This window comes from Epargyreus clarus, unplaced genomic scaffold, assembly GCF_041222505.1.
Source record: "Epargyreus clarus isolate Ecla_fem2 unplaced genomic scaffold, WU_Ecla_fem_2.2 ptg000006l, whole genome shotgun sequence".
Taxonomy (NCBI): Eukaryota; Metazoa; Arthropoda; class Insecta; order Lepidoptera; family Hesperiidae; genus Epargyreus; species Epargyreus clarus.
In genome coordinates this window covers 4,140,537-4,167,428 of record NW_027332214.1, presented here as the reverse complement: position 1 = coordinate 4,167,428, position 26,892 = coordinate 4,140,537, and the positions used below count along the sequence as shown (strand labels likewise).

The window sequence follows — 26,892 nt, the reverse complement described above, 5'->3', positions numbered from 1 at the left end:
TAAGTTATGATCAGTTAAATATTTCCAAATTGACCTATGCATAAAAACCAGTTTATTCATTTTGCATATTTTAGGTAAATAGTCCGATTGTGCTTTGACAAAACTAACTTCAATCATTGTTCTTGATTATTCCTAATAATACTATGTAGAAAAATCGCACTAGGTAATAAATAACACTGTAGGAATATAGACAAAAACAATTTTTCTCTCAAACAGTTTGAATATCGACGCCGATAAACATCGTAACACGCTATGTGACGTCATTTTTCGATTCGACCAATGGGAATGCTTTTTGCAAATTTGAATTTCGCGCGCATAATTTACGATTTTCGATTAAAGTTTTAAACAATTTAACACGGAATAAAGAAAAAATAATGGCTTAGATGTAATTTCAGGACCGTAATGTACCGAGGAAAAAAATAACAAGCAAATCTAAATCACATGCATATTCCCTATTTAAAATCGGTATTTTAAATGTAAATTGGTATGATGTTTAAATAAAATCTCAGAGTACATATTTATTTTGTTGCAAACTCTACAATATAAGTTATCTGTCTCTTGCCAAACGTCAAAATAATAGGATACAAAACTGTCAGCTGGAACTTCACTTGATAATAATGAGAATTTAAATTGAATTTAAGCAATATTCTATTTACGTCTATAAAATGACGACAAAATTATTAACACTAAAACATCTGGTAAACAAACCTCTTATAACTATTCTCAACCAGACACCGCTGTATCAAAACAATGTTACTTATAACCTAAAAAACTTCAACACTTCTGCAGTTGCTTGTGTGAATTTCTTTAATAAACGTAAGTAAACATTTGAATAATATCTCTATATATTTAAACGTATAATTTATTTATTTACTCCCAATGATTCTTACTCATCAGCATCCCCTTACTGTCCCACTGCTGGGAACAGGTTTCCTATCAGAATGAGAAGGATTAGGCCATAGTCCATCGCGCTGGCCAAGTACGTATTGGTAGACTTTACATACCTTTAAGATTTTTTTTTATAAATCTCTCACGTATGCAGGTTTCCTCACGATGTTTTCCATCGTTTAAGCAAGTGATAATTAATTTCTAATAGGCACATAATTTTGAAAAATCTGAGATGCGTGGCTGGGATTTGTACCTCAGATCCCTCGATAGAGAGGCCGAGTTTCTTAACCACTATACTATCACTGTATGATTCCTACTACTGTCTTTAATAATAACTTTTTATTATTTCGTCAGTGCCAGCGGAAAAGCTATGGAAGTCAGTTACATCAGTAAGTAATGCCGGTGCGAAGAAGGGACGTGGTAAGGGAGCTGGTCGGATTCGGATCCGTGATTTGAATCGGGGGCAAATGATTGGTGTGGGTCGCATCAACATGCTGTGGCCAGGCTTGTCTGCTCCCGTTATCAAAGGAAGAGAGCTGTTGAAGCAGCAACGCTTGCCAGATGACCCGGAAAGGTAACATTACATGAATATATTCATTAGATTTATTTATTATCTTTGTCATCAAGGACTAGCTTAGTTCTCACATCTAAATAGGAAGAATATATTATGATATATGAAACTTGTGCATTACAAGTATGCAGAGGGTTCAAGAGTTGGCTGGACAAGGTCTAAATTATGTATTTGTTCTTAGTCTGGGTGTAAGTGTACTTGTCATCGTGAGTCCATGGAATCCTGTTTTTAAAGTTGAAAAAATTAATTGAATGCTTAATAAAATCAAAGTGTGTAGTTATAAGTAAATGTGTCTTACATGCATGTGTTCTGTTAATCTTTTTATTTTAGATATTGTATGTAATAAAACTTAAGAACTTAAACCTAAGGATTAAACTCAGTTAAAAAACACTATTTTTAAGGTTCTTCAATGTACTTTCAGAATGGAGAAATTGATAAAGCTAAGAGATTCTATGACAAGATTCAGACGTCTTAGATTAAATCCTATTGAGAGAGGATGGTCAGGTGGCAAAATGCCCGGACGCAGTATTGGACCTCCAGATTCATTTGGAGAAGGTAATATTAGTTCTTTTTATAGTTTCATTATTTATTAGGTTATGGGAATTGAAATCTATTTAATATGCTCTATCTTTTGCTTCATGATGGCATATATCGACGGTCCTTACGTATAAAGCGACATGTCAAAAATTGCAGTTTTTTATTGCATATATGGCTTTGGATTGTCCATACGTGTATGCCTATATAATATTTTTCTTTAAATATGATGTATTTTACTAGATTTACCATTCGTATAAGAGAACAAGTATAAAATTTACAGGAAATAGGTGTCGTAAATGCGGACATCTATACTTATCGCTTTGTACGATGCATAAAAGCATATTTTCCGCTATAAATAATAAATAAAAACACAAAAAAAAACGTTATTCTAAGCTACAAAATTAAGATATCAATGTAAAATCTGAGTAACATATCAATACCGTTTTCATGTTTCCTACGTATAAAGTTGTATCTCAGACTTATCTGGCATACTTTTATTTGCCTTTTCACGTAGAAACAGTCATCTGTCAGTTTTTCTGGTAAATATAAAAAAATCAATATTTAAAAATACTAGTACAAACTTTCGAAAGCTAGCAACATTATAAAAAAAATATTTTTAGAATTGTATAGAGAATTATTTCTAGAGTGGTTTGAACATTAATTACGCTCTCCTGTAAACCTACGTTTTTGACATGTCGCTTTATACGTAGGGACCGTCGATATATTCCATGGCATATAAAATTTGGTAGATCTCTCTTACTATTTATTAAAAATAAGTGTCAATAATTTATTTGAACATTACCTCTCAGTTATTTCTTACAATATTTTTTACTTTTGCAGAAGAGTTTACTGGGTTTGATACAAAAGTTCTTCAACTACGATCTTTACTTTTAATGAAAGGAACTCTTGGGCGCACTAGGAATTATCAGGCTATGGTAAAACACCTTTTATTTACACATTTTAGGTAAAGCAACTCGCACTGTACACATTTCAAGAGGCTACAATCGCAAGTTTAGAAGCTCTCATTCAATAACAGTTCTTTTATTTTTTTGCAAATTTTCTTACTTTGTGCACTTTATTTTTACCAGGTTGTGACTGGTAATGGGCAAGGTTTGGCTGGATTTGGTTTAGGAACAGCAAAGGAGGCTAGCGCAGCCCTCAGGAAAGCTAAGAACAGAGCCGGCAAGAAGTTGATGCATTTTGAGATTTATAATGGACACACAAGTAAGTTGGTTATACTGTGTAAAAGAGATTAAGTTAGTTATTTTTGTACATAGAGACTCTGGTTAGAAATAATAGGCTATACACAGGAGAATTATGTTGATACTGCCAGCATCGTAAATGGCTCTAAAAATATGAATTATGCCAGAAGTTAATAAAACAATGAATGGAATCAATGAGTAAGGTGTTATTGGTCAGATTCCACCAAAAGCCAGGGATTGACTAAAATTCTGTGGATATAACTCATATTACCTTTTACTTTTTGTCTTGAGAGGTTGCAATAAACATAATTCTGGCAGCTTTTTCATAAGTTAAGGATTGATTTTTGCTATTAGCTGCAATGGTTACACGTCAATTAATATTTACACATTTTGACACTTATAAAACTAGACAAAAAATACATTTATTTCAGTTTTCCACGACTTCTTTACTGCCTTTGGAAAAACGAAAATATATGTGCAACCGAAAAATCAAGGACATGGGCTTCAGGTCCACAGAGCTATAAAGGAAATTTGCCAAGCTATTGGCATCAAAGATCTTTATGCCAAATTGGAAGGTTCTAATAATGTGCAGCATATTGTCAAAGCATTCTTCATTGGACTCTTACAGCAGGTATGTGTTGCATTATAACTTTACAAGGTTGCATACATGCAACAAATACAACATGTTAAAATCTGGATTCACGAATATATGAGGTGTTAAAGTACTTTTATTGATGGAATCTTTACTTTATTGATTATACTCTTGTTTTCGAGGAATTTTCATTTTATTTTAAGTAGCATATTTAATATACATAGGTAGAATATTGAGTTCTCAATTATAGGGTTTTCTGCCAGAACTTTTTATTTACTAAACTTATTTTACCATAAAATTCGCAGAGAACTCACCAACAACTAGCAGAAGAAAAGAAACTTCATCTTGTTGAATACAGAACTGAAAACGAATTCTATCCTAAGGTTGTTGCAAGTCCATCTGAAGTGAGAGCTAAGGGTGAGATCCCAAAAGATGAAACCTTAGATTTTGTTCAGTATGTCATGAATGACAGGGTCATTTTGAAGAAAAAGAAGTGGCCTAGATTCTACGAAAAGATGCCCCATTACACCATATTCCTTAAGAAGTATGAAAAATATAGAAATCATGAAAGCATCAGACTCAATCTAAAAGCAGAGTATGGAGAAGTAAAGAGTTTCCTCAATGATAAGTATCCCGAGGAGACAGTTGAGAAGGAAGCTTAAGTTAAACAGTTTGTATAGATTTAGTATTAACCGAAATAAAACTTTGAAGTAAGATTGGTAGCTTTTATTTACTTAGTACTATAAAAAGAATGTCTGCTTTGATTACAAATTCAATTTGATAACCTACTAAAATTGAAAGCCTTTATTTAATAATAATTGTTCTCTACCATAGGAATTACTTATACTGGAACATTAAAGAATAAACATATACATATGTAACTAAATTCTTCAAAATTGCGATTTAAACAGAGAATATCAGATTCCTAGGGTGATTTAAAATCGAAGGTATAGGTACATAGCTTTAAATATATAAAATATATTGCTGTCTGAGGTTGGTCTTCTATGATTACTACAATAATCATTTAATAGTACTCCCAATCCAACCCATAAGTCTGATACTCTCCGTGAGTCAAAAATCAACAATATTTTATATAAAGATGAATAGACTGATCACACTTGGTATTCGTAATAAACATCTAATGAAAAAACAAACCACATTCTTGTCATGGCACCCAATTATCATTCCAATTTTTTAAAAATTAAGTAGTAAAAATATTTACATTTTTTTTCTTTCGAACTTATTTATAAAGCCGCTAAATGCTCTAAAATGCAATACCAATATTTTAAAACAAGCACCATTCATATTTTTAGAAGAATATTTTAAAATCGTGATAATTCTCTTATTGCAGCAAGCATTATCAAATTGGTGGGGCAATGCTGCGCCCTCAAAATCTTTATAATGTGCCCAAAAGAGTAATTAATAGACGCACGATGGAAGATTTGTACCTTTTTATAAAAAATATATCACATATAATTTTCTCATGAATACAGAATTGTACTCATAATATTGCCATTTTTGTATTTTTCTTAAATAAAACTTACCTGATCTGTATTGTTTTGGCTGACTCATTTACATTACAGTATATTGTAAAATAAATACAAATAATTTAAAGGCTATGTAAAATGTAACTCCTAATTACATACATTATTGGTGTTACAAAAATTAATAATAGTTTCGTTCAGTTGAACTGAGCAATGAATTATAACCTAAATGAACCAACACCGCTGAGTATGTACGTTGTTGTCCAGAGATCGGGTAGAGGGAGCTATTCTGTTGAATCTGAAATAAATATACAGTATAGTAAATTTAAGTATGTAGAATACTGTGATGAACTTTTGTAGCATGATGAATGTGTGATTGATGTATCAAATATGGTTTTATAGCCATCCGTAATCAACATCCGGTAGGGATAAAGACCTACCTGAGGGTATAGTTGATGCTTTTCTACTTTTAAGAATCTAAGTCAGAGCTCCTCATACAAGCATCGCATCTTTATCACTTCTTTCAAAATAAAACACCTCAGGCCTTGAGGCTCATCTACATCGACATGGCCCATATCTGCGCGGTCGTGTTACGATATCAATAAGTATGTGCGCATTGTTTAGAATGATATGTTGTCTGTTTCGGCCCATGTCTGACACGTACGATGTGTGAACATATTCCGTATATATATATATCATAACCCTGTTGTCATAAGAGATGTTCATATATATTTTTTTATAATATAGGAGTTTCAGACGAGTTTGCAGTCCACCTGATGGTAAGTTGCTACTGCCGCCCATGGACATCTGTAATCAACCCCAGATGGTATTAGATATTCCTACCTGAGATCGGCCACAGATGCGCCGCTACCCCTGAGGAGTAAGCTGGGACGCCTCGGAAAAGTATGTCTCCCTTACCACACCCTTTAAAACGGAACACAGCAGAGCCTAACACTGCTGTTATTAGGTAGACATAGGTGTGGCGGTGTCGAACCAACCGCCGGAGTCGAACCACAAAGGGTTCTACCACCTTCAAAAAGTAGTTACCGTACTCCTCCGAAACGGCTTTACCGATTTTCACCAAATTTTATATGCGTATTCAGTACGTCTGAGAATCGGCTATCTATTTTCATACCCCCAAGTGATAAGGGTTGTTCACCCTTAACATTTTTTATTTATATGGCAACAACGTTTGCCGGGTCAGCTAGTATTTTATATACTTCTATTAATAACACGTGAGCATACCAGCGTGTGTGTTAGCGCGCCACTTGTCAGCGTGGTCGCGCGCGGCGTGGGGCGCGAGCGCGGCGCGCACGCCGCCGAGCACGTCGGCCGCGCCCGCCGCCGCCAGCGCGAGCGGCGCCACGGCCGCGCCGGGCAGCGCGCGCAGCACGCCCGCGCCGTGCCCGCGCCGGCACGCCCACGCCATCGACGCCGCCTGCTCCGCTATGCCCTGACACACAAAATATTTTTATAAATACAATTCATTTTTTTTTATTCCAATTATACTAGAAATAGTGAGATCTAAGAAATTTAAAGATTTCCTTTATAGATTTTTTTAATAAAACATGTTAACACAATACCCAAAAATAATCTGTAATAAATAGTCTTAAACAAACTAAAAAAAAACACGCTTTTATTGCTAATCAAAGTAACAATTAGAAAATATTTTTAATAACAAAGATCTTAATATTACAGTAGTAGAAGATTAAACAATCAATCATGATGAATTGGCTTAGAATGAAATTATAATAGAATTTAAGTTATTCAAATAATAATTCAATTCAGAGTAAAACTTAATTATAACTGAAATATTTCTGTAGCTAGAATCGGACCGGAACCCTCTGCGTGACAGATCGGTATAACGAACTCGTGGCCGCAAATGATTAAATGGAGTATGTTAATAATATAAAAAATAAATTTAAGATATTTGTCGATTACTAAAATACACAATAATAATTTAACATTTAACATGTACAAAAAAAATCTCAATCAATAATCTATAAAAATATCAAACAAACTTAATACTACTAACCTCTCGCACAGTAATCAACGCGCTGGCCACGCCCTCGCGGATATCGTTGGGGTGCCTGGCGGGGTCGCGGCGACGTCGGCGGCGTCGTTCTCGACGGTCGTACATCTCTGGCAGCTGTAGCGCCGGACTGGGAGTTAACATGTCGAACGCGGTTTCTGCTGTCGCCTGGAGAATAAAGATTTATAAAATTACACAAATAAAATATTATTAAATGTACAGTTCAATCTAATGTGTAATGTTTCGGGTTTCACCATAAACATAACAATTAAGCATTTAATTTGAAATTATTTATATGTTTTGCTATAGGTCCTCGCGCATATGATAATTATTTACGCGCGCGGCGGCGTGCGCTCGAAACAGAAGCACTCGTCAAGTGCCACCACTACATATCGCCTACGGAAAGTCCCAGGTCACACGTCCTTCTCCACAGCCTCTCGTCACGCGCCGTTGTTCACCGGCGTGACGTCACTAGCGCGGTGCAGTGCGACACTTGCCTGTATGAGGTGCAGCAGGCGCGCGGTGATGTCGAGCGCGGCGACGGCGGTGCGCGCGGTGAAGGAGGCGGCGCCGCGCCGCAGCCCGTGCACCAGCCGCCCGTCACGCCGCCACTGCTCCACAGGGAGCCATACCAGGTCGCGGATGCCCGTTACTGTAATACAATTAGATTTTTCATAACATTGCCACAGCCATGCATGGACTTCTGTTTTCAACTACGTATAGAACAACGGTTCTACTGTTGCAACGTTGCATTGCAACTCCACATTCTTCCACATACTACTGTTATTAATCAGAGTAAAAAATATCTATAATTATCTTGAGATACGGATTTTGGCAGTCAAATGCTAAAAGGAGGCCGTACTTGTATCATAATGGAATAAATGAGTTCTATCAAGATTCAATATTATTCATAGAGTACAATTTTATTAATTATAACATAAAATTATTAACTTACTTAATTGAAGCAAGGAATGCATGGGTCCAATTCCACTAAGCAGTCCGGGTAACTGATGTCTTTTGATGTCCGACAACCATTCGTGCAGAGCCCACTGCACTAATTTCTCTAATCCTAGCAGTCCTAATCTGTAATTCATACCAACACAATTAATATGTTTACTTTTATTAAATAAATCAAGCCATGTTTTAATAAAAATCGGGATGGTATATTAAAAGTAATAAAATGTACTTTTTACTTTAACTTTAATGAAAGGAGTCCACTTTACTATAAGTAAGTTGATAAAATAAACCAGATTCTTTTTAACACAAACATTACTGGTTACCAATATACTACACTTGAGTAATTTACCTCTGAAAATAATAAATACAAACTACATATACTCACTTATAATCGAGCCTCTTCAGCGTTAGTTCGGAGCAGTTGAGCTGTCCCAAACCCATGAGCAAGCCGGCCACGGGCCCAGCGGACAGGTCTACGCGCTTGCCCACGTAGTCCAGCCGGATTGGCACTTCGGGGGAGAATACTACGCGTCTGGAAATGAAGTGTATTATTTTACTAGCTATTATTATAAAAATAAAAATCAGACTACTTAAAAATATTATCTATGGTCACTTCCACAATTTACACGAATCCAACATCTCATATGTTAAAATCCGTCACGTCATTCGAGCTGTAAGGCATGTCAAAGTATGAGACATACATACATAAACGCTCAAAAACATTACCCTGCGTAGTGGGATAAAAAAATAATTAGTCATTTAATTCGCCATTTTAGTATTAGTATAACTTACTTAACCTTATCACTAATCCATAACCGAGTTAAATTAATATCTGAAAATCTCCTACATGTAAAGCTCCACGCAAAACTTTGCAGAATCGTAACATAGACACAAAATCTAATACACTAAGACCTACACTCGGCAACAGAAACCGAATTATTTAGATATCAGCTTAGTCAGGGATCGTTCTCGGATATGTCGGATAAGTGTGGATATTTTGTTAATAGCCAGATAGAACCAACCTGAAATATATCGGTGAGTCGTCAACCGGATCAGTGTCTACCGTTTGCTTAGTGGCCGGCTTCTCTTGGATGCCGAGCTTCTGGAAGTCTTCCTCCAGCTGTATCAGGTTCTCAGATACGAGGCGTTCCGCTTCGTACGTCTCCATTAGTGGTTCGTCGTTGCGGATCACTAAATGATGACGAAAATATTGTTAGAATTAAAGTTGATTCGTTTATAATCAATAAAATCTTGATCATTTAATTTTCAATGTAATTTTAAAATAATGAAAAAAATTAAAAAGTAACATAGTATTTTATTTATGTCTTGATTTGACTGCAAGGGGTTGGAACTCAAGGAAACTATCTACTTGTAATATGTGCACTTGCGACACGTCCGTCTCTCACCGCTAATATCTACTATTTGCTATTGCGACGCGACTCGTTTCTATGTTCGGAGTGGACTAGCAGTTAGGCGCGGACTCTACTTATATATTTTTTTTATTTTGTTGAATGCCTTGAATTTGAATCATCACTTACTAGTTTCATTGAGCGACAAGGCGTCAGCATCACTGAGTGATGTAGGTGTGGGCGGCGGATCTCGCAAATGGCTGGCGATGCTCATCACTGGCGGCCGGTGCGTCGGAGTCGTCTGCCGGGAACCACTCGAGTCCGTCGATAGGCCGCTCACGCTTTTTGTATCGTCATCTACAAATACAAGTTGCATTCATTCTAATTATTTTATAAATAGATATGTTGCCTGACTACCTGGGATGAGCTTAGAACCCTTTGCAGGGATATCGCACGGGATATTACACGGTATAATCAATCATATTCCGCGTGTCATATCATTCTTTAAAATTTCCTAAAAAAAAAAATATATATTGTGAAACAGTGAATTAATTTACATTTGGCCCGTTTAGGTAAATTTGGCTTTAAGTATTTTCTTTTAGACCTGAACCGCTTGCCAAAAAAGCCCTATTACTTTATGGATAATTGGGTCGATTACCATGGTTTTCAACGTAAAGCAACGTTTGAAGTAGCGATCTCACCATTAGCCTCATCAGTTCCCAGCTTGGAGAAGAAACCGACGAGGAAGGCCAGCGTGTCCTGATCCAGGTTGAAACGCAGCGGTAATAAGGACACCTTCAAACAGCACTCCTGTGCTGAGAGCGCCGCGTCCGTACGCAGATGTACGGCTTTTACTATAAGCTGAAAATAGCATTTTAATAAATTTATTTATTTTAAACAAACTTTACAATATTAAATAGAGAATTGTTTTAATATAAATAAACCTTTTTGCTGAAAAATATAACCTATGTTAATCCCACAATTTAGACTAATCCAATGACGCCTCAGAAGTTAAAATAATTTCGTTGGGATTGTAGGGCATTTTTTAAAAGTAAATAACTTTTACAATACAATTTTAATTACATTAAAATAATACAATTACGCTTTGTGCAAATGTGCTTTTTCATAGATAAAGTCATTCTTATTCATTTAGTAAATCATAAAGAATTTTATTAAGAAACTACCCTCAATATGAACATTCGAATAAACTTTAATAAACATTGCATGAACGCACCCTGTGAACGCACCAATATTAAACACTTCACAAAATGTCATCTCACCATATGCGCGTTCTTGCGTTCCGGCTCGTCCTTGAGCTTGTACTGGCTGAGCAGTTTGTTGATGTCGCTGCAGACCAGGCGGTCCAACACCTCTATCTTCGTGATCGCCAGGGTTTGCCGGGAGGCCTGAGTACCGCCGGGTGGGTACACTTCGTGTTGGAATTTTACCTGGGAGTGAAAAAAATATTTAGATATACTTCTTTAATAAAATATCTGTCTGGGATAGATCCGAGTGCCGATACGCCACCGTGTGTTTTGTCAGTCAATTCCCACATTTGGTACACAGTTCACTAGTTATTGATGACAGCGTCGCAGGACAATGAGGACACTCGTCCCTTAATTTGACTAAAGAGGTGGTACCTCACGCTGCGGTTGGGGTTGGTGGTAAACATTTAGAAGGATTACCTTAGTGAGACACAGCTTGACACAGCTGTGATGGTCCCGCAGCGCGCGGTACGCCGCGGCCGCCGCGCCACCCGCTTAGTACTTCTCTTAAGTCAATATAGGGCGTCCTCAGTCTCAGCGGGACCTCATCGCTTGGTGTAAGTATAGTCTTCGAGGATTTCCTTACCCAGTCAATTCCCACAGTTTGTACACAGCGCATAGGAAGTATTGATGACAGCATCGCAGGACAATTAGGCCACTTGTCCCTTAATTTCACTAATGAGGGAGTACTCCACGCTGCGGCTGGGATTAGTACTATACATTTAGTAAGATTACCTTAGTGAGGCACAGCTTGACACAGGTGTGGTGGTCCCGCAGCGCTCCGCCCCGGGGTCGCGAGCGCGGCGGGGGAGCGCGGGGCCGCACGCGGTCGGCGCCGGGCGCCCAGGACACGCCCGAGCGTCGGTACGCAGCGGCCGCCGCGCGACCCGCCTCGTACGGCTCGTACTCCTTGCTGCGGCTGGGGAGTTGGTGCAACTTTAGTTGTTTATTTGACACATACATTTGGGCGTATTGTAGCCTTAACTCCACCGCTGATTTACGTCGGTCATGGTGTTAGGACTATGCGGAATATAGTGGAATATTCGAAAGCCTTCCACATTTGACCGCTTTATGTCTGAATAGTATAGGAAGCACCCATGCGATTTACAAATCCGCATTGGAACTATATGATTGAGTTAAGAGTGATCCGTACTCAAGGTGTACAAAATAAGCCACATTATGGTTATTAATATTAAAGGACTGTTATTAAAATATGTTGGTTTCAAAATACATATGTGTCATACATACAATATTTTTACTCTCTGAAATGGGAACTGATATAGTAGTGATTATAGAATACCTATATATATGTACAATATTGTAATTTGCAAAACATTAAAAAGATTGGAAGAAAAATAGGTACCCAATGAAATAAAACTTAGAAAATTCTATTTCACATGTCTGTATGATTAGTTACATATATTCTGTTCCTACTTACTTGATAGCTGTTGGTGAACCTTGCTTCCTCGGGTCCTCTTCTATAGTTACGGTTTTCTTGGGTGGCACCACTTCACCCGCCGGTCGAAAGTCGGTCCCGCCATACATATGCCATGTGAGACTCATTTCACATAATGTATATCTGAAACAGAATAACATAATTAATTGATATCATCATCGATCCGTCATTGTCCCAATTTTGACCACGGGTCTCCTCTGAGAGTAGAAAGCTAACTACATCCTTCTTGGTTTAGAACTCTCAAGCTTGGAGATTTATTCAGTGTTAAAATAAGTTATAATAAATTCCTAATTACTGTTTCTTTTTAATTTAAACATTTATTTATTTTAACAATCAAACTGGACAATCTCGTTGTTCTGTCCGTAATATGTAGGCTCGACATCAACTCACCTTAGAACCGGCATGGGGAAACTCTTCGGTGCCTTCAATACATCAGTCCTTGCTGCAGGCACAGTGAAGTGGTTGTCAGTCATGAAGACTGGGCCGGGCCCGATCCAGTTCACCACGGGCTCGTCCATCTCATTGTCCTGCCCGTAAGGCGTTTGTTCCACTATACAGTACTCGTCGTCTGTATTACTGCCATCGCCTCCTGACTTTACCTGAAATTTACACAATGCCAATAAAAACTGCTTAAAAAAAGTTGAGATTATAATCTAATGTAGCTTTTTTTGCCGCTTGACTTTACCTTCAACTTACTTTAATTTCGTCCTTGTAAAATTATAATATTATACACCCATTATTTTGTTTGAGGGTGAACAAAGGATGCGGGGTTGCGGATTGAAGTTCGGCATACCTATATTATTATGGTGACAAAGATATAACACGAGGCTTCTAAAATTGAAATTGAATGTCGAGTCTCGATTTCATGTTCTTAAGTAAAGAGGCTTACCTTTTTACGTTTACTCTTCCGAGGCGTAGATTTTGGCGTGGACGTCGGGTCGCCAAGATCCTTCGCAACTTGAGCTATGGGCGGCTTTGATTCCTGACTGTCTTCTAACGTCGTGTTTGGTTGGAAGTCTTCATACTCTGTACTCTTGGGGCCGGTATCCACGTCTATGGTTTCCGATGACGGCAGCCTCTGTTTCATGGTCTCATCGGGGAAGAAGAATACTTCAACGCCTTCCTTCTCTGTTGAGCTGTGCAACTCGTCTTCTTCCACTGTTGAAGAACAACGAGTGTCGTTAGAAGGGAGTTAAAAAAAAGAAGAGAGGAGCATAATGCCCATCGGTATAAAGTTACTACTATGTTATAGTTCATTGACTGGTTTAAACAAATTGAAATACATGCGTCAGATTAATTATAAGAATATTTATTAGAAAAAAATAATACTGGTATACTTGTGAAATGGGTGTAGAAATTAATTAGACGCAAGTAAAAATAACTTACTTGTAGTATTGGGGCTTTCTTTCATAGCCTCAGCCATGAGATCGTTAAGTTGTTGTTTTTCACTTGGCGACAATTCTCTGATTTCTTCTATTGGCCTGTCTTCAAGACCTGAAATGGTAATGTATGTATATGTACACTTATTTCATTGTTCTTTACAACTCTCATGTAAAATTGCCTAAAACGTAACGTAACGTATCGTAGTAAGGAAATATTGGAGATATATGGGCATTGGGCGCCTTAGTGTTCAACAGGGATAATTAAATTACACATTCTTACTTTTGTGTCAAATTTTATTTGCAATTAAAACTTTTGCACATATCGAGATTCCGACATGTATATGAAAACAGACGTCACCAATCTTACTTGAATAGCACCGAAATGTTTTAATATAAAATACATTTTAATAGGTCATTTCTTCTAAAACTCCTATAGTATCCGTACCCACGAGCTGCTCCAGCGGCTGGTCCGAGCAGATGCTGGTGTGCCGCGAGCGGTCGAAGGGCGGCTGCGAGTCGCCGTCGGACGCGGCGTACGTGAGCAGGCGGCACAGCGCCGACGCGGAGTCCCAGCAGGTGTATAAATTGACCATGTTGTTCGACGCGCTCAGATCCACTTGCGGCTGGTCGTTTGACTGCGAAAAATTGTATTGCAAATTAGATATAATTCGCATTGGAAAGAGCTAATTTTTTATTTTAAACAAAGTAATCGCCCTACTTATAAAATTGTATAATTCGATCATAATCATTGTGACTAAAAATATGACTTCATCTTTATTAAGTTGCTCAGAAAGTAGCTAAAGTTTTACGCTCATCAATAGCTACCAAACTAAGTAAAAAAGTTGGAAACGATTGCCATAAAAAAAAGAACTGATTTGTTTTAGCGTCATAAATATGATCTTTAATATTACTGCATATAGCCATAATAACCACTATAAATAAAAATAAGCAGACATGTTTCGGCACGCATGGGCTATCGTCTATAAAAATGTAAATAAAAGAAAAAGTTTGCATTAATCTTAAAATATTTAACATACCCCTGTCCCCTTATCCTCCATCCGCAGCGAAAGCTCAAAGAGTCCCAACTCCACAACACACACATAATCCTTGTGCACGTCGGGCGGCTTCTCGTCGTCTTGCGGCACGGGCACGCTCGACTTGGTACCCGTTATGTACGATAGGAGTAGCGTGCACTCTTGAGCTAGGAAGCGGAGGTACGAGGTGTTGGTCTCGGGTATTAAGTTGCTCGATACACTGAAGTTGCCGAGAGTCAAGACTGTTCGGATTGGCAGGTATAGAGGTCTGGAAAAGATATGTAAAAGTTGACTTTATGTTATATTGTGTCCATTTATTATCATGTATTATTGTATAAAGGAGTAGAAAATGCGCCTCTGCAGGCACATAGTAGCTGTCATAGACTATTATATATCCGACTTTCCTAGGTTGCCCCATGGGTATTTTGCAAATATCCCATACAGGATAGCCACCCGAACCTTCTTCCACTAATCTGCATTTCCTGGAGTAATTTCCGGGCTTCTCTGTTTTGCGATCAGTTATAGTGGGTATTATGCCCTTGTCGCCGCGGTGCCCAGCGCCGGCCTACCTGTAGTCCACGGCGCAGTCCCACACGTGCACGTGCAGCTCGGAGAGTACGGTGGAGGGCGCGTAGCCGGGCACGGGGTAGTCCAGCACGTCCAGCACGTCCATCAGCTGCGTCAGCCACGCGATGCCCTTGTCGCCGCGGTGCCGCAGCGTGGCCTGCTCTATGCCCAGAGCTATGCAGATTGTCTGCATAAGGTCAATGATGTTTCATTTCACATAGATTTACTTAATTATTGTTTGAAGCTACTCTATAGAATGTCTTATGGCAAATAAAAATCGTTCTTTGTGCCGTATGGCGAACAATTTTATTTACACATACAAATGGACTTTTTTTTGTTTCTGTTGAATATATTCATAAAAAAATATAAGATATATATTTTATGTAGCATAATATAGTACAAAATTACACCGCAAATAGCAATCTCTATCTAAAGTCTGTTATAATTCTTGGAGCTGGAACTCTTATAGAAACTATGATTTATCGAAAGTATTATTTATTCTTATTTTTACTTTTTATTCCTACTATATACGTACCTTCAAAGATGGAGTTTCGTTGTCTGGTTCAGTCTTGAGTGCGAGAGAGAACATGTCTTTGGGCTGCAAGTTTTCCTTTATTATAACTCCTTTGTTGGATGGGTAGATGGTGCTCTTCAAGTGAGATGGTAACGACATTCCGTACAGACGCAAGTTCGGTTTTTCCGTAGGGATTGTAAGTAGTGCTAAAGATATACATTTTTATATTTTTAAACGCATATTATAAATGTTTTTGAAAAATGTATTAAAAATGATCCTATAAAGAATCTACTTTAAATAACGTATGTTGATTAATATTAATGTATTACTTAACTTCGAGAATAAATAATCATTGTTTTAATCAATTTAACTAATTATTGTTATTTGATTACGATTATTATTACTGCAACATTTTAATAAATTAGGGTCACTCCTATTTGTTGCTTTGTTTTTGTAACAAAATATTTTTACAAATATTTTCCCCTTCTTTATGGTTAGCGTTAAAACAAAGCCAAATAAGCTAATCTTAGTTATATTAAAACCTTTTGTTTTTTCTTCTTGGTTATCAATAACATTAGTCATAATATAACATTAATTAATTATCATATTATAAGGACATATCAACTCACGTTCATGATATAGTGTAGTCTTCCCCGCTCGCAAGCACAGTTGCGCGGTCTTAGCACGTCCGTTGAGGCCACTCACTTGGCACATGGACAGCTTGTGCGCTTCCAACACTAATTCGCCCATTTGACCTGGCACCACGCGTTTGTTGCTATCCTGAAAGTACATAACATTAATTATTTGTTGAAGGATTGGCGTGAATGAATTTAAATTAATATTTGGAAGCTAACATCATTCTGATTTAAAATTCAGAGTTGACTTATTAGAACTCCTGTAATATTTAGAATTAGGTAACGGATTAATTAGAAGTCAATAGAAAGTAGCGACGTAAAAGTCTACTCCATTTTTTTAGACAAGTGTCAGTTAACTATCCACAAAATTCATTCATGAAGTTTGTGAAATACCCTTTTTTCTATAATTACTATTATAATTATGGACTTACCCTCACTGGAGCATAGATTGTAAGTAGGCCTTTATTGACTTTGAGAGTCAGGCAGAAATTATGAGTTTCGCTCTCTTTGTTTTCGGGCAGGGATTTAGACGCGTTTAGACCTTTCTTTAATTTACTGTCGTACGTAGAGTAGTAGAGATTTTCTTCTTCCGAAGATGAACTGTCCGAGTCAGAATCTGTAGACATTTTTCTTAAATTTAATTGTAAGACCTATTTACCTTTTAAACCTAACTCATAAGTGATAAGCGGTAACACTGATAATCAATTTGAATAATTATATGCAATAGAATTAATGAATGTCATTCTTAACCATATTGAAAAAATTAATAATATTTATAGTTACTAAAAACATGATAATATTGTGTATATTCTGTATTTAAATGCCCTGCGTAAATATCCCAATAATTGGTTTTGAAGACGAAACCATATTCAAAATTTCCTTACCATAGCCCGTGCCTTTGCACATGCCAAAGGCGGGGTATATGGTGCCACACGGCGGCGATATCTCGTACTGGTCCGCGATCTGAGGCTCCCACAGCAGGAGGTCGGAGTTGATGCGGTTGTATATGATCTCGTACAGCTGCTTAGATCTGGAATATTGTCGCTATAAAATTATTGGTTTTATTGGGAACGAGCTTTGTTCTTAGTCAACTTGATGAAAATGTTTCATGTCAAAAATATTCTACCCTACATATTATTAGTATACTGGTTGTCCTAAAGAAATGGTAAACTATTTAATCATGTGTGGGTATAACTGAAAAAATTGCGAAGCATTTTCGAACATAGATGTGAAAGTTGTCTAATTATGCAATAATGCAAGTGATTCCGAAAAATGACTTTCTGTTAAAGCCAATATTCTGATAGGCCATATTGTAACATATACGCATTACGGGACACCCTATATAGCAATTTATTTATAATTTTGCTTCGAGCACAATATATCACAGAAAATTTTACATACTCGAGTTGCAAGCTAAGTATGGGCAGGTTAAAGTCCAGATGAATGGCGGCATGTTCTACGGAGCTGCTGGAAAACTCCGCCATCTCTTCATCCGTACCCGGCACTACTAGCTCTTCTTCTTGACCTGAAATAAAGTTACACGTTATATGAATGACAACATGCATATTGATATTAATTATTTCTGTGTTTTAACTTTTCCGAGCATGTCTTTCAACCTCTTTCCTATGCCGAAATTACTGGGAACGTTTGAACTGTAGTCTTTGTATGACATCAAAAAGTCTTTATCATATGTGGGACATAAATATTAATAACATAAACAGAACATCTCTAGGTAAATTATTTTTAATCTGAGGAAGCTTAGAGTAGATTATTCATTAGAAATTTCGAAAAGTATAATTTATAAATGTTATACTAACAATACTAAATTAAATTTGGTTCTTAGGTGCCTTATTAGGATATGTTGACTTAAGTTGAACCACAATTTAATTAAATTAAACCACATGTAGATCTCACCCTGCGTATCAGTTTCATGTTTGGTTATACTCTGATGAGCCATCTTCTTGCCGCTGAAGGGGCTCGGCAGCGTGCTCTTCAAGTTGTTCATGATGTACATGGAAGTTGTCATCGGGTTCATATTCTTGGGCTCGAAATTCATATCGTCGGTGAGCGAGTCGAATGGGCCCTTGTTATTCTCTTTAGGTTTGAATGTTACCGATATCCTGACACAATAAATTTCGTCATATTCTATTCATTGTTACCGTGGAGATGGAATAATGAGCGTTAAAGTTCTTAAAGCCTTTAAATTAAAGTAAATGAACAATACAATGTTAATTCTATCTTTCCTTATATGTAGTTCTATAAATGCACAGATTATTATGTGAATATTATGCAAAAGAGAAATATTTTCTTCATTATAAATATGTATTTGTAGAATGTGGCAAATATATATAAAAATTTAAAAAAAAAGCGCTTTCTACACTCACAGCCCCACACTAGGATTCCCTGTATCGTGGGTGCTATGGACACACAAAGAGACAAATACACAAACACCCAGACCCAGACACAGAAATCTAAATTCATCATTTAGAAATCTGTCTGGCCGGGGATCGAACCCGGGACCCTCTGCGCGTCAGACCGGCATGGTGACCGCTCCGCCACGCGGATCGTCATTGCACAATTATGTAAGGAGAATTATCATATAGATAACAAACAAAGAAATAACCAAAATCGAAAGCAATATTTGTCTACATACTAACATTGGTAGGGGTGTGGTTGTGTTTCCGCGTAGAATATTACCCTCAAACGACGTGTCGTCCATCGTTGTTTGAGCGATATGTGTTCCGGGTAACGTGTCATTTTCCTGAGAATATATAATGAAAAATATTTACTGTACGGCGTTTAACATAAAAGTAAAAGTGCAAGGCTACGTGTTCATCAAACAAAGCAATGAAACCTAAGACCTGTTTAGTCTAGTCTGTTTTTTATTAAATATCTAAATAAATCGCTTTTGCAGAAATAATACTTATAATAATTAGAGCAGTGGTTGTCATGCTTATTCGTGGCACGACCCCTTGGTGTTTAAAAATACTTCCCAAATCTCTAACCTCCGTTATTTGTAAGCTGTATTTTATTATGTTATTTAATTTTAAATATTCCTTATTTTTATAACTAATTAACGGTTAAATACATAATTAATTAGCTACAAATATTACAGAAATTTTTATTTGTAAAAATGACTATTCAGTAGCCCCCTAATAAAGTCATACAAATTTAACAGAGTGAAGCCCCTAAGGGGACAACGACATACAATTAAAAATCATTGTCTTTGAGATTACTCACATGATAATAAAGGTCTAACGTGGTGGACTTCACCGCGACGGTAGTGGGCAGGGGCCTTACACTCGGTATCTGCTGGCAGCTCAGCGTCGCGTTCTGGAACTTGAACATCAGGTAATCCGGTCTCACGCGACGCAACTCACGGTTGATACCCGGCCGCAAGTCTGCTATTGGGAACCTGTGAGATTTTTGATAACATTGTCATTAATAATAGATTATTATCATTGTATGTAACTTCTGAATTTAGTGGGTCAAATTTTATTTAATATATTTGTTGCTATTAAAGCGCCACCTATCGGTTTTATTTTTAACGTCATTCTATAAGTTATTTTCTAAGCGTTTTACATTTCTCAAATGTTAACTTAAAATATGTACAAACATAGTTTAAATAAATCCTAAGTCAGTGTACTACAAAAAACCTTACTAATTTTAAAAATATATATTTATGAAATCTATGTTTTAAGTACAATACAAATACATGTTAAACGTACTGTTAATTTAAATTTAGCAATATATGTGTGTGTGTATTAACGGCTTTACGAAATATTGGCTAACTCTATATAGGCTATAAAATATTGGGTAAAAATTGCATTAATTCGCGTGCTATAATAAATAATAAATTACGCGCTAAACGTGTGATAAGCCAAGACGGAAACAGTTGTGCAAAAATTATAAATATAACATTGTGAAATAGAAACAAGATGTAATAATGAAGCAATTCAATATATGACAGACATTACAATGACATAAAAATAATGGAAGGGGTACCTGAGAATAGCGTTCAGATTTGGGCACTGTAAGGAGAAGTTGACTTGGTTTTGGGGCGTTGACGGTGACGTGGGCGTGGACGGGGCTGATGGACCGCCGAAGAACGTTGCCGACATACGTTCCAGTACTGTCAGTTCTATATCCACATAGAACGGTGTGCATTTTAGTCTAAAAAGAAAACATTTTTGCTATTTTATTTTATTGTTATATTTGCATTTGCTACTATAACGTTTTGTTGAAGAATAACCGAACATGTTTATTAATTAACAGGTATTAAACAGGTTTCGTTACAAACAATATAGTAAATCACATTTTAAAATAAATAAATATAAAAATGATCTTTCTCCCTTTGTCAGAAAAATCTGAATAACATGAATAAACACCATCAAACATATTTTTAAATTGTGTAAATTTACTATCTTTTTTTTTCAACTTTTTTAACTAGAAAATTTCTCTATCGTAATATAACCCCTTGGGTCGGGTCTATATTTAAGTAAAATTTGACTTACACAATGTCAGTTGTAGGGTATACGAGCTTCTTTTCTCCAGATACTCTCATGTACTTCGATGTTTGTTTGAAATTCACTCTTATGTTTGACCTTGATGATCCTCCGCTCGCAGCATCATCATCTTCTGTAGAAAAATGTATTTTTATTTAAAAAAAAAAGATATGTTCATTTTGTTTTGTAGTTAGGTAATAAATATTAAGTTAAAAAAACATATTTCTTGATTATCCAGTGAATGAAATTACACCTCAATTGACAATGTCAAACCAATTATTAATTCATTTGACTCTTAGCTGTGTTAGATGATGTTTATCTTTGTAAAAAGTTTACGATTAAAATATGCCGCGGGGCACGTTACTTATAGTTTTACATTACCAAATGTTTAACACCTCTTCCAATTTCATTGTATTACATATTACCTCTACTCTCAAAACGTATCAAGTCGAAATGTTGTGGATTGCTCGAGTCCTCGCCTTGGTGGTACAAACATTCTCGCACCAATAGATGGCGGATGGCTGCTTCACACATGGTCTGACTGCCGTGTGACGTCACTTTCTCACTACCGTCGAGACTCATATCTGATGTTAATACTCTACAAACAATATTTAAATATCTTTAACAAATACATACAAAAATCATTTGTTTTATTAGACGTCAGGTCGTACATTCCAGTCTTTACTGATATAAAACTAAAAAATAAAAATAAATTATCTGGTCATGGTAATTTAAAAATTCGTAATTTCAAATCGTGATTTCGTGAAAGGGATATTTTAATGGAACTTTAAACAGTTATTTTTTATAGTAAAAGTACGAATTTTAGGGGTATTAGTGTACTGAAATGAATGTCACATTAATATTAAGTGGGTTATGCCAACGAAAATTAACTCCAACTTAGTGAAAGATGGATTTAATTTTACTACACTTACTTACTTTTTTTTATATGTATGTGGTTGTGAGTATGGGATTGTATGTGCGTGTAACAATAAATAGCATATATTACTTATACTAAAGTATGACACTAATGCCAAATATTTGGCAAATATTCCAACGAATGTCTGTTCACAAACCTCAAATGATTCCTCTCTGTGGCCGTGTCTAACATAGCGTTCACAGCAGGAATGTCGTCCAATCGAATAGCAGGCGATATGTGCTCAAAGAAATCGTGGGACACTTCCTGCATTTTGATCGCTGATGTCGGCAGTATCGTATCAGCGTTTATTGGGGAAGTAACCAGGATATCCTAAAAAAAAAAGTATTTCCTTGTTTCTTATAAGACTTAAGGAGCAAACAAGTTTTCAGACGACTTGAAGAAGGAGCGCGCTGTCGCCTATAGAAATATGTGATTGATGTGGAGCCGATCACAAATACGTTGTCACTCCTGAGAGATTAAGATGGTTGCATCATTGTAAGTTAGCTGGCATTCACACCCTGCATCGAAACTCAGAATAGCTTCACGCTAGAGATTGCTGTCGCTTTGGTACCTCCCTGGTCGAATCACACTGGCTCCATCATCTTATTTAGTAAATTAACTGTTATCGATGTATGACAACTAAATAATGAATAAACTGACAATATTTTTCTCACCTTATGAAGAAGCACACAAGAAAATGAGGCTATTCTGAGGCTCACATGAGAAACTTCAGCTGTAGGGTCTCCATCAATATGGGGAACTGGAAAATATAACAAAAATAAAGAGATACCTTTAACTAAGTAATCTATGTACTATACGAACATTTTGCTTATATAACAATATTTTTAGAGAAGTGTTTTTGATATCTGAACAAATTTTGAAACGAATTTCTGAAAAAGGACTTTTGTTTTATTTAGTACTTCATTTTAGCAAAAACTATATATTAATACCTTTCTTGTTTCTCTTGATGCGTGGCTGCGCCGTCGGTATGTTCATACTGGAAGTCATGCTGGTGCTCATCGAGCTAACGGATGAAGTGAAGCTTTCAGCCATTTGACTACCTGACGTCATTGGGTGGAACTTTTCGCTTTCCATCTCACTGTCTTCTGCAAGATTTATTTTCAAATGATTGGTACAAAGTATCAACAGCAATGTAATCTTTCATCTACTTCAAACTCTTGCAGTATTACAAATACATACAATAAAGTTAGTTATAAATATCCATGGGCTGTTATTACTACTTTATAAGAACTGGACTCCATGCTAGTTTTCCAGTTATGTAGACTGGCGTCATTATTGAACGATTAATGACACATTTCTAGTATTCATGTTAAAATTGCATTAATAGTGTTGCATTTTTGTATTAAATAATCATTAAGTAGTATAAGACATTGGAAACATCTTGCTGTCAATGATTATTATGATAACCACATATGTAACTTAGTTGTATAAAAAAACTGCTATAACATACCAAGACTAGGTCCAGACCAGCCATACATTCCAGTTAGTTTGGTGCTCTGTTGTTCCAAGTTGCCAAGAAGCTGAGCCTCTATTAGTTGGAAGTCAGCCTGCTTCATTGGTTTGCACTGCATATTTATACCACTTGATCTGAGAGGAATGTTACTGAAAAATAAATTGAACATTGATCATCTGCGTGTTATTAGTTACACCAGGGAATCCATCACTATGCCAACTTACTCATGAAAACGGAAGTCAGAAATGACATCACCCAGGTTATATTTCTGATTCCCCGAATACTCACCTAGCTTTTGGATTTTTCTAAAGCCAGATATTCACAAGATGATTGTATCCAGTAATACAGATTAAAGCCGTACTAAATTGTTCTAAAGTGGAGTGAAGGTATTTATAGAAAAACTTACAAAATGTTGTATGATTTTTATTAATACTGACCTGGTATCTTCTAAATCAGGTTGGTTCAACGCATTTACTAATTCAATCAACGTGTGCAATTGTCTCGGCGTTAACAACAACACAAATGATCCTAGTAAGATTTTCACTTCCACTTTCGGTCCCTCCACTTCTTCCGAGTGTTTCAGTTTCAAGGACAATTCCTGTTGGCCTGTTAGCTTAGCAAATAGTATGGGATCTGGTTGATTCGCCTTCTCTTCGGGTGTCGCTTCCCGTGGTTGTTCAGACTGACTCCTTTCTTCTATTATATCCTTTATTGGATCTGATTCTATAGTTGAGATAACACTTCTAGTTTCATAAAACACATCTGATAGAGTACTTTGGTAGTTGGCATCTGGAGTCTCAACTGAGGTACCGTCTGACTTGTCTGCTTGGGAAGAAACTGACTTCTCCATCGCAAGACTAGGTGCCATCGTACGCAATTTTGACGGGAATTCATCTACATATAGGGTTACACCCGTAAATTTGATTTTCTTGTTTGTGTATGTAGCAACTATGTAGGTTTTGGACTTTTCTGGATCTGTTGTTTCTGGCATTGGCTCTGAGCCAGCCTCATCAAAGTAATCAATGCTAAAATGAAAAGTTAATCAATAAAAATATTGTGAAATAGTTACACTATATTGATATAAATCATTTATTAAGTAAAATAAAAAAATAATATTTGTAGTAACACTAAAAAGCGAATTATTTTGTAGCCAGCCATACTTCTGATTGTCTTTTAAAGTTTTTATTAAATACAATACCAATATAATACACCAACCTTTCTCTTTTTGCAATTTTAAGTGACTTAGATTAAGACTTACTTTTGAATGTGAATTTCTAAGGCGATACCTCTATCTCCATTTTTAGGAACATGTTCTATTCTTATTTTTGTGTTCACAAATTTTACTTTTACTCTGCTTAGAACTGAAAAAACACAAGAACATTAGGAAATTGCATTACATGCTATTGCCTATTTTGGAAATAAATTTCATTAAATTACTTATAGTGTTCTTGGTTTATTTTTTGTCATAACATAATAAAATTATTATCAACTAAAAAAACTTCTTTAAATATTTTAAGAGGATACTACATAGAAAATATGAATGCTACCTACTTGAATCAATTGCATGGGCAAACATCTCAATACCCTCCACAGGATTGGACTCTTGAGGGCCAGCCTCTTCACGGAGGCATTCTGCTGCTAGCTGCATTGATGAAGACATTGAAGACCACATCGATTCCAACATTGAAGAAACTAGAAATTTACTCAATATATCATTTATAACTTACTATTGTAAATAAGAGTAAAACACTCTAGACAAGTACAACATGTAATCAATTATATTTTTTATTTGAAATGTACTTGTTACAATGTTAAAGTATGTCTTTGTTAGGAATTAAATAAATACATTATGTAGTAAGATTGTCTTGTAGATTCTATAAGTTGTAGATTATTGAATATGCTATAAAAACATCTTCTCTTTTTAAAAAGCAGTAAAGCCATTTTCTGAAGTAAATTTTATATTGGGTTTAAAATATAGTAAATTTAATTTCCTTTTTCATTGGAATTAAATATTTTATTCTTTACACACCTTGTTCAACCCGCACCTTAGGCTGCACTGTAAGGGATAGCCCATTGATTTCCACCTTCGAATCATCTTTGAATAATGTAGACCAGGGTATGGTGACTGTGATCTCTTGCATGTGACCATCCACTATCTCCAGTGGCCAGCTTTGCGCATCGCCGAGTTCATTGAGTGCCTAAAATATTTTGGTAAAACATAAGAGGGAATTATGAAAATATAATAATACATTGATGACTTTAAGTGCAAAATTTGGCATCTGTTCTCTCGATAGATTTTTGTGTATTAATCAATCCTAGACATTCCCTTTGTTCTCTTATCATTCAATACAAGACTGTTAACATCATATGCATTTTGAGCTACCTTGGCCTTTACTGAGTTGTGGACCACATTTTTGCCCATGCGGAGCACTGGTGGTCCACAGACCACAGATTAGTTATTTTTATAATAATTCTGTATTTTACTTTTCTTTATTTGACATGATCTTGCAACTATGTTGTTATTCAAGTTGATTGATGCACATTAGTAGGGACCCTTTTTGCTACCATTCACACAAAAAGACTAAAAACTAGGGTATGTCACGTATGTAAGTCAGTACTCATTAGTAATCTTGAGTACTCATGAGTACTCAATATTGTAACATAAATCATAGTTATAAAACCAGGAAGAGAGATAATTTATTCAATTATTTCAAGGTTACATGCGGGTCTTATTGCTAGGTCCCTCTAAAGTAAACAATATTTTTTTATATTAATATTTTTTTTACAGTATTGTAAGTTACTAACATGTCGTTTGTTATAAATATTATACTGTAGTATAAAAATAGTATCAATTTGGATCAAATCCATATGTCTACATTATCTAATTGACCTCGCCCCCTATAACAATAGATATCATTGTTATATTGTTAACTGAGACAGATTTCTTAAGTAACCAGTTACCTGTTATTTGACGTAATTTATTACTCAAGATATATCTCGGCAAATGAAATCATAAGTAAAGACATTGTAATCGAAGATTTCTTTGTTCCGGATTGTATTAGAAACACGTGTTGCTTTGAATAAATATTATGCGCATTTAAAATTGGCAAGGACGTACGAATGGCATTGAAATTAAAGTTTCGGACGAAAAAATGTAACTGATAAGCTCCGGGAATAATAATTAAATAAATATTTACCTCGCAGTCAAGGCTAACATCTGATACCGTCCCTGTTCCATTGTACAGATCAACACTCAGCTGATTAAGTGTTAGCTTCTCCTCGAGAAAGTTGCCCAAGTAACGCTGGAGAAGGTACCTACAAGCTCTCTTTTTGATGCTCTCAGACCATGGCAGATACCACAACATCTTCAGAAATGTTGAAAGTTCATCACACTTGAATTTTTACTTTTGTGCGTAATGACTATTGTGATTTGCGTGTGATTGACTTATGCACGTAAATAAACATAACGTTCCGTATTACGTTTGCTGTGTCTTCGGTCACAGATGATATTTTTTGACATATAATTTTTAAT

At 36.2% G+C, this 26,892-nt stretch overlaps 2 protein-coding genes across 2 annotated transcripts; one reads left to right on the top strand and one right to left on the bottom strand.

The window, feature by feature from the left end:
* Positions 1 to 566: 566 nt before the first annotated feature.
* On the top strand, positions 567 to 4,506 carry mRpS5 (mitochondrial ribosomal protein S5). Its single transcript, XM_073073675.1, has 7 exons — positions 567 to 816; positions 1,243 to 1,462; positions 1,881 to 2,014; positions 2,837 to 2,931; positions 3,085 to 3,220; positions 3,630 to 3,829; positions 4,096 to 4,506. Exons 1-7 carry the CDS (start codon positions 666 to 668, stop codon positions 4,450 to 4,452), a joined length of 1,293 nt encoding a protein of 430 aa, XP_072929776.1. The 5' UTR covers positions 567 to 665; the 3' UTR covers positions 4,453 to 4,506.
* LOC140742705 (autophagy-related protein 2 homolog A) lies at positions 4,502 to 26,848 on the bottom strand. Its single transcript, XM_073073674.1, has 38 exons — positions 26,558 to 26,848; positions 25,390 to 25,558; positions 24,912 to 25,052; positions 24,619 to 24,721; positions 23,798 to 24,385; positions 23,358 to 23,509; positions 22,837 to 22,992; positions 22,561 to 22,646; positions 22,044 to 22,216; positions 21,396 to 21,568; positions 20,980 to 21,103; positions 20,471 to 20,638; positions 19,706 to 19,880; positions 19,123 to 19,226; positions 18,380 to 18,585; positions 17,867 to 17,990; positions 17,350 to 17,495; positions 16,897 to 17,081; positions 16,460 to 16,610; positions 15,852 to 16,036; positions 15,319 to 15,503; positions 14,753 to 15,017; positions 14,161 to 14,350; positions 13,720 to 13,827; positions 13,223 to 13,491; positions 12,724 to 12,932; positions 12,316 to 12,456; positions 11,613 to 11,796; positions 10,893 to 11,060; positions 10,314 to 10,473; positions 9,802 to 9,969; positions 9,286 to 9,454; positions 8,649 to 8,795; positions 8,262 to 8,389; positions 7,804 to 7,958; positions 7,310 to 7,474; positions 6,520 to 6,727; positions 4,502 to 5,572 (listed from the first exon to the last, which is right to left on the bottom strand). Exons 1-38 carry the CDS (start codon positions 26,723 to 26,725, stop codon positions 5,559 to 5,561), a joined length of 6,510 nt encoding a protein of 2,169 aa, XP_072929775.1. The 5' UTR covers positions 26,726 to 26,848; the 3' UTR covers positions 4,502 to 5,558.
* Positions 26,849 to 26,892: the final 44 nt, after the last annotated feature.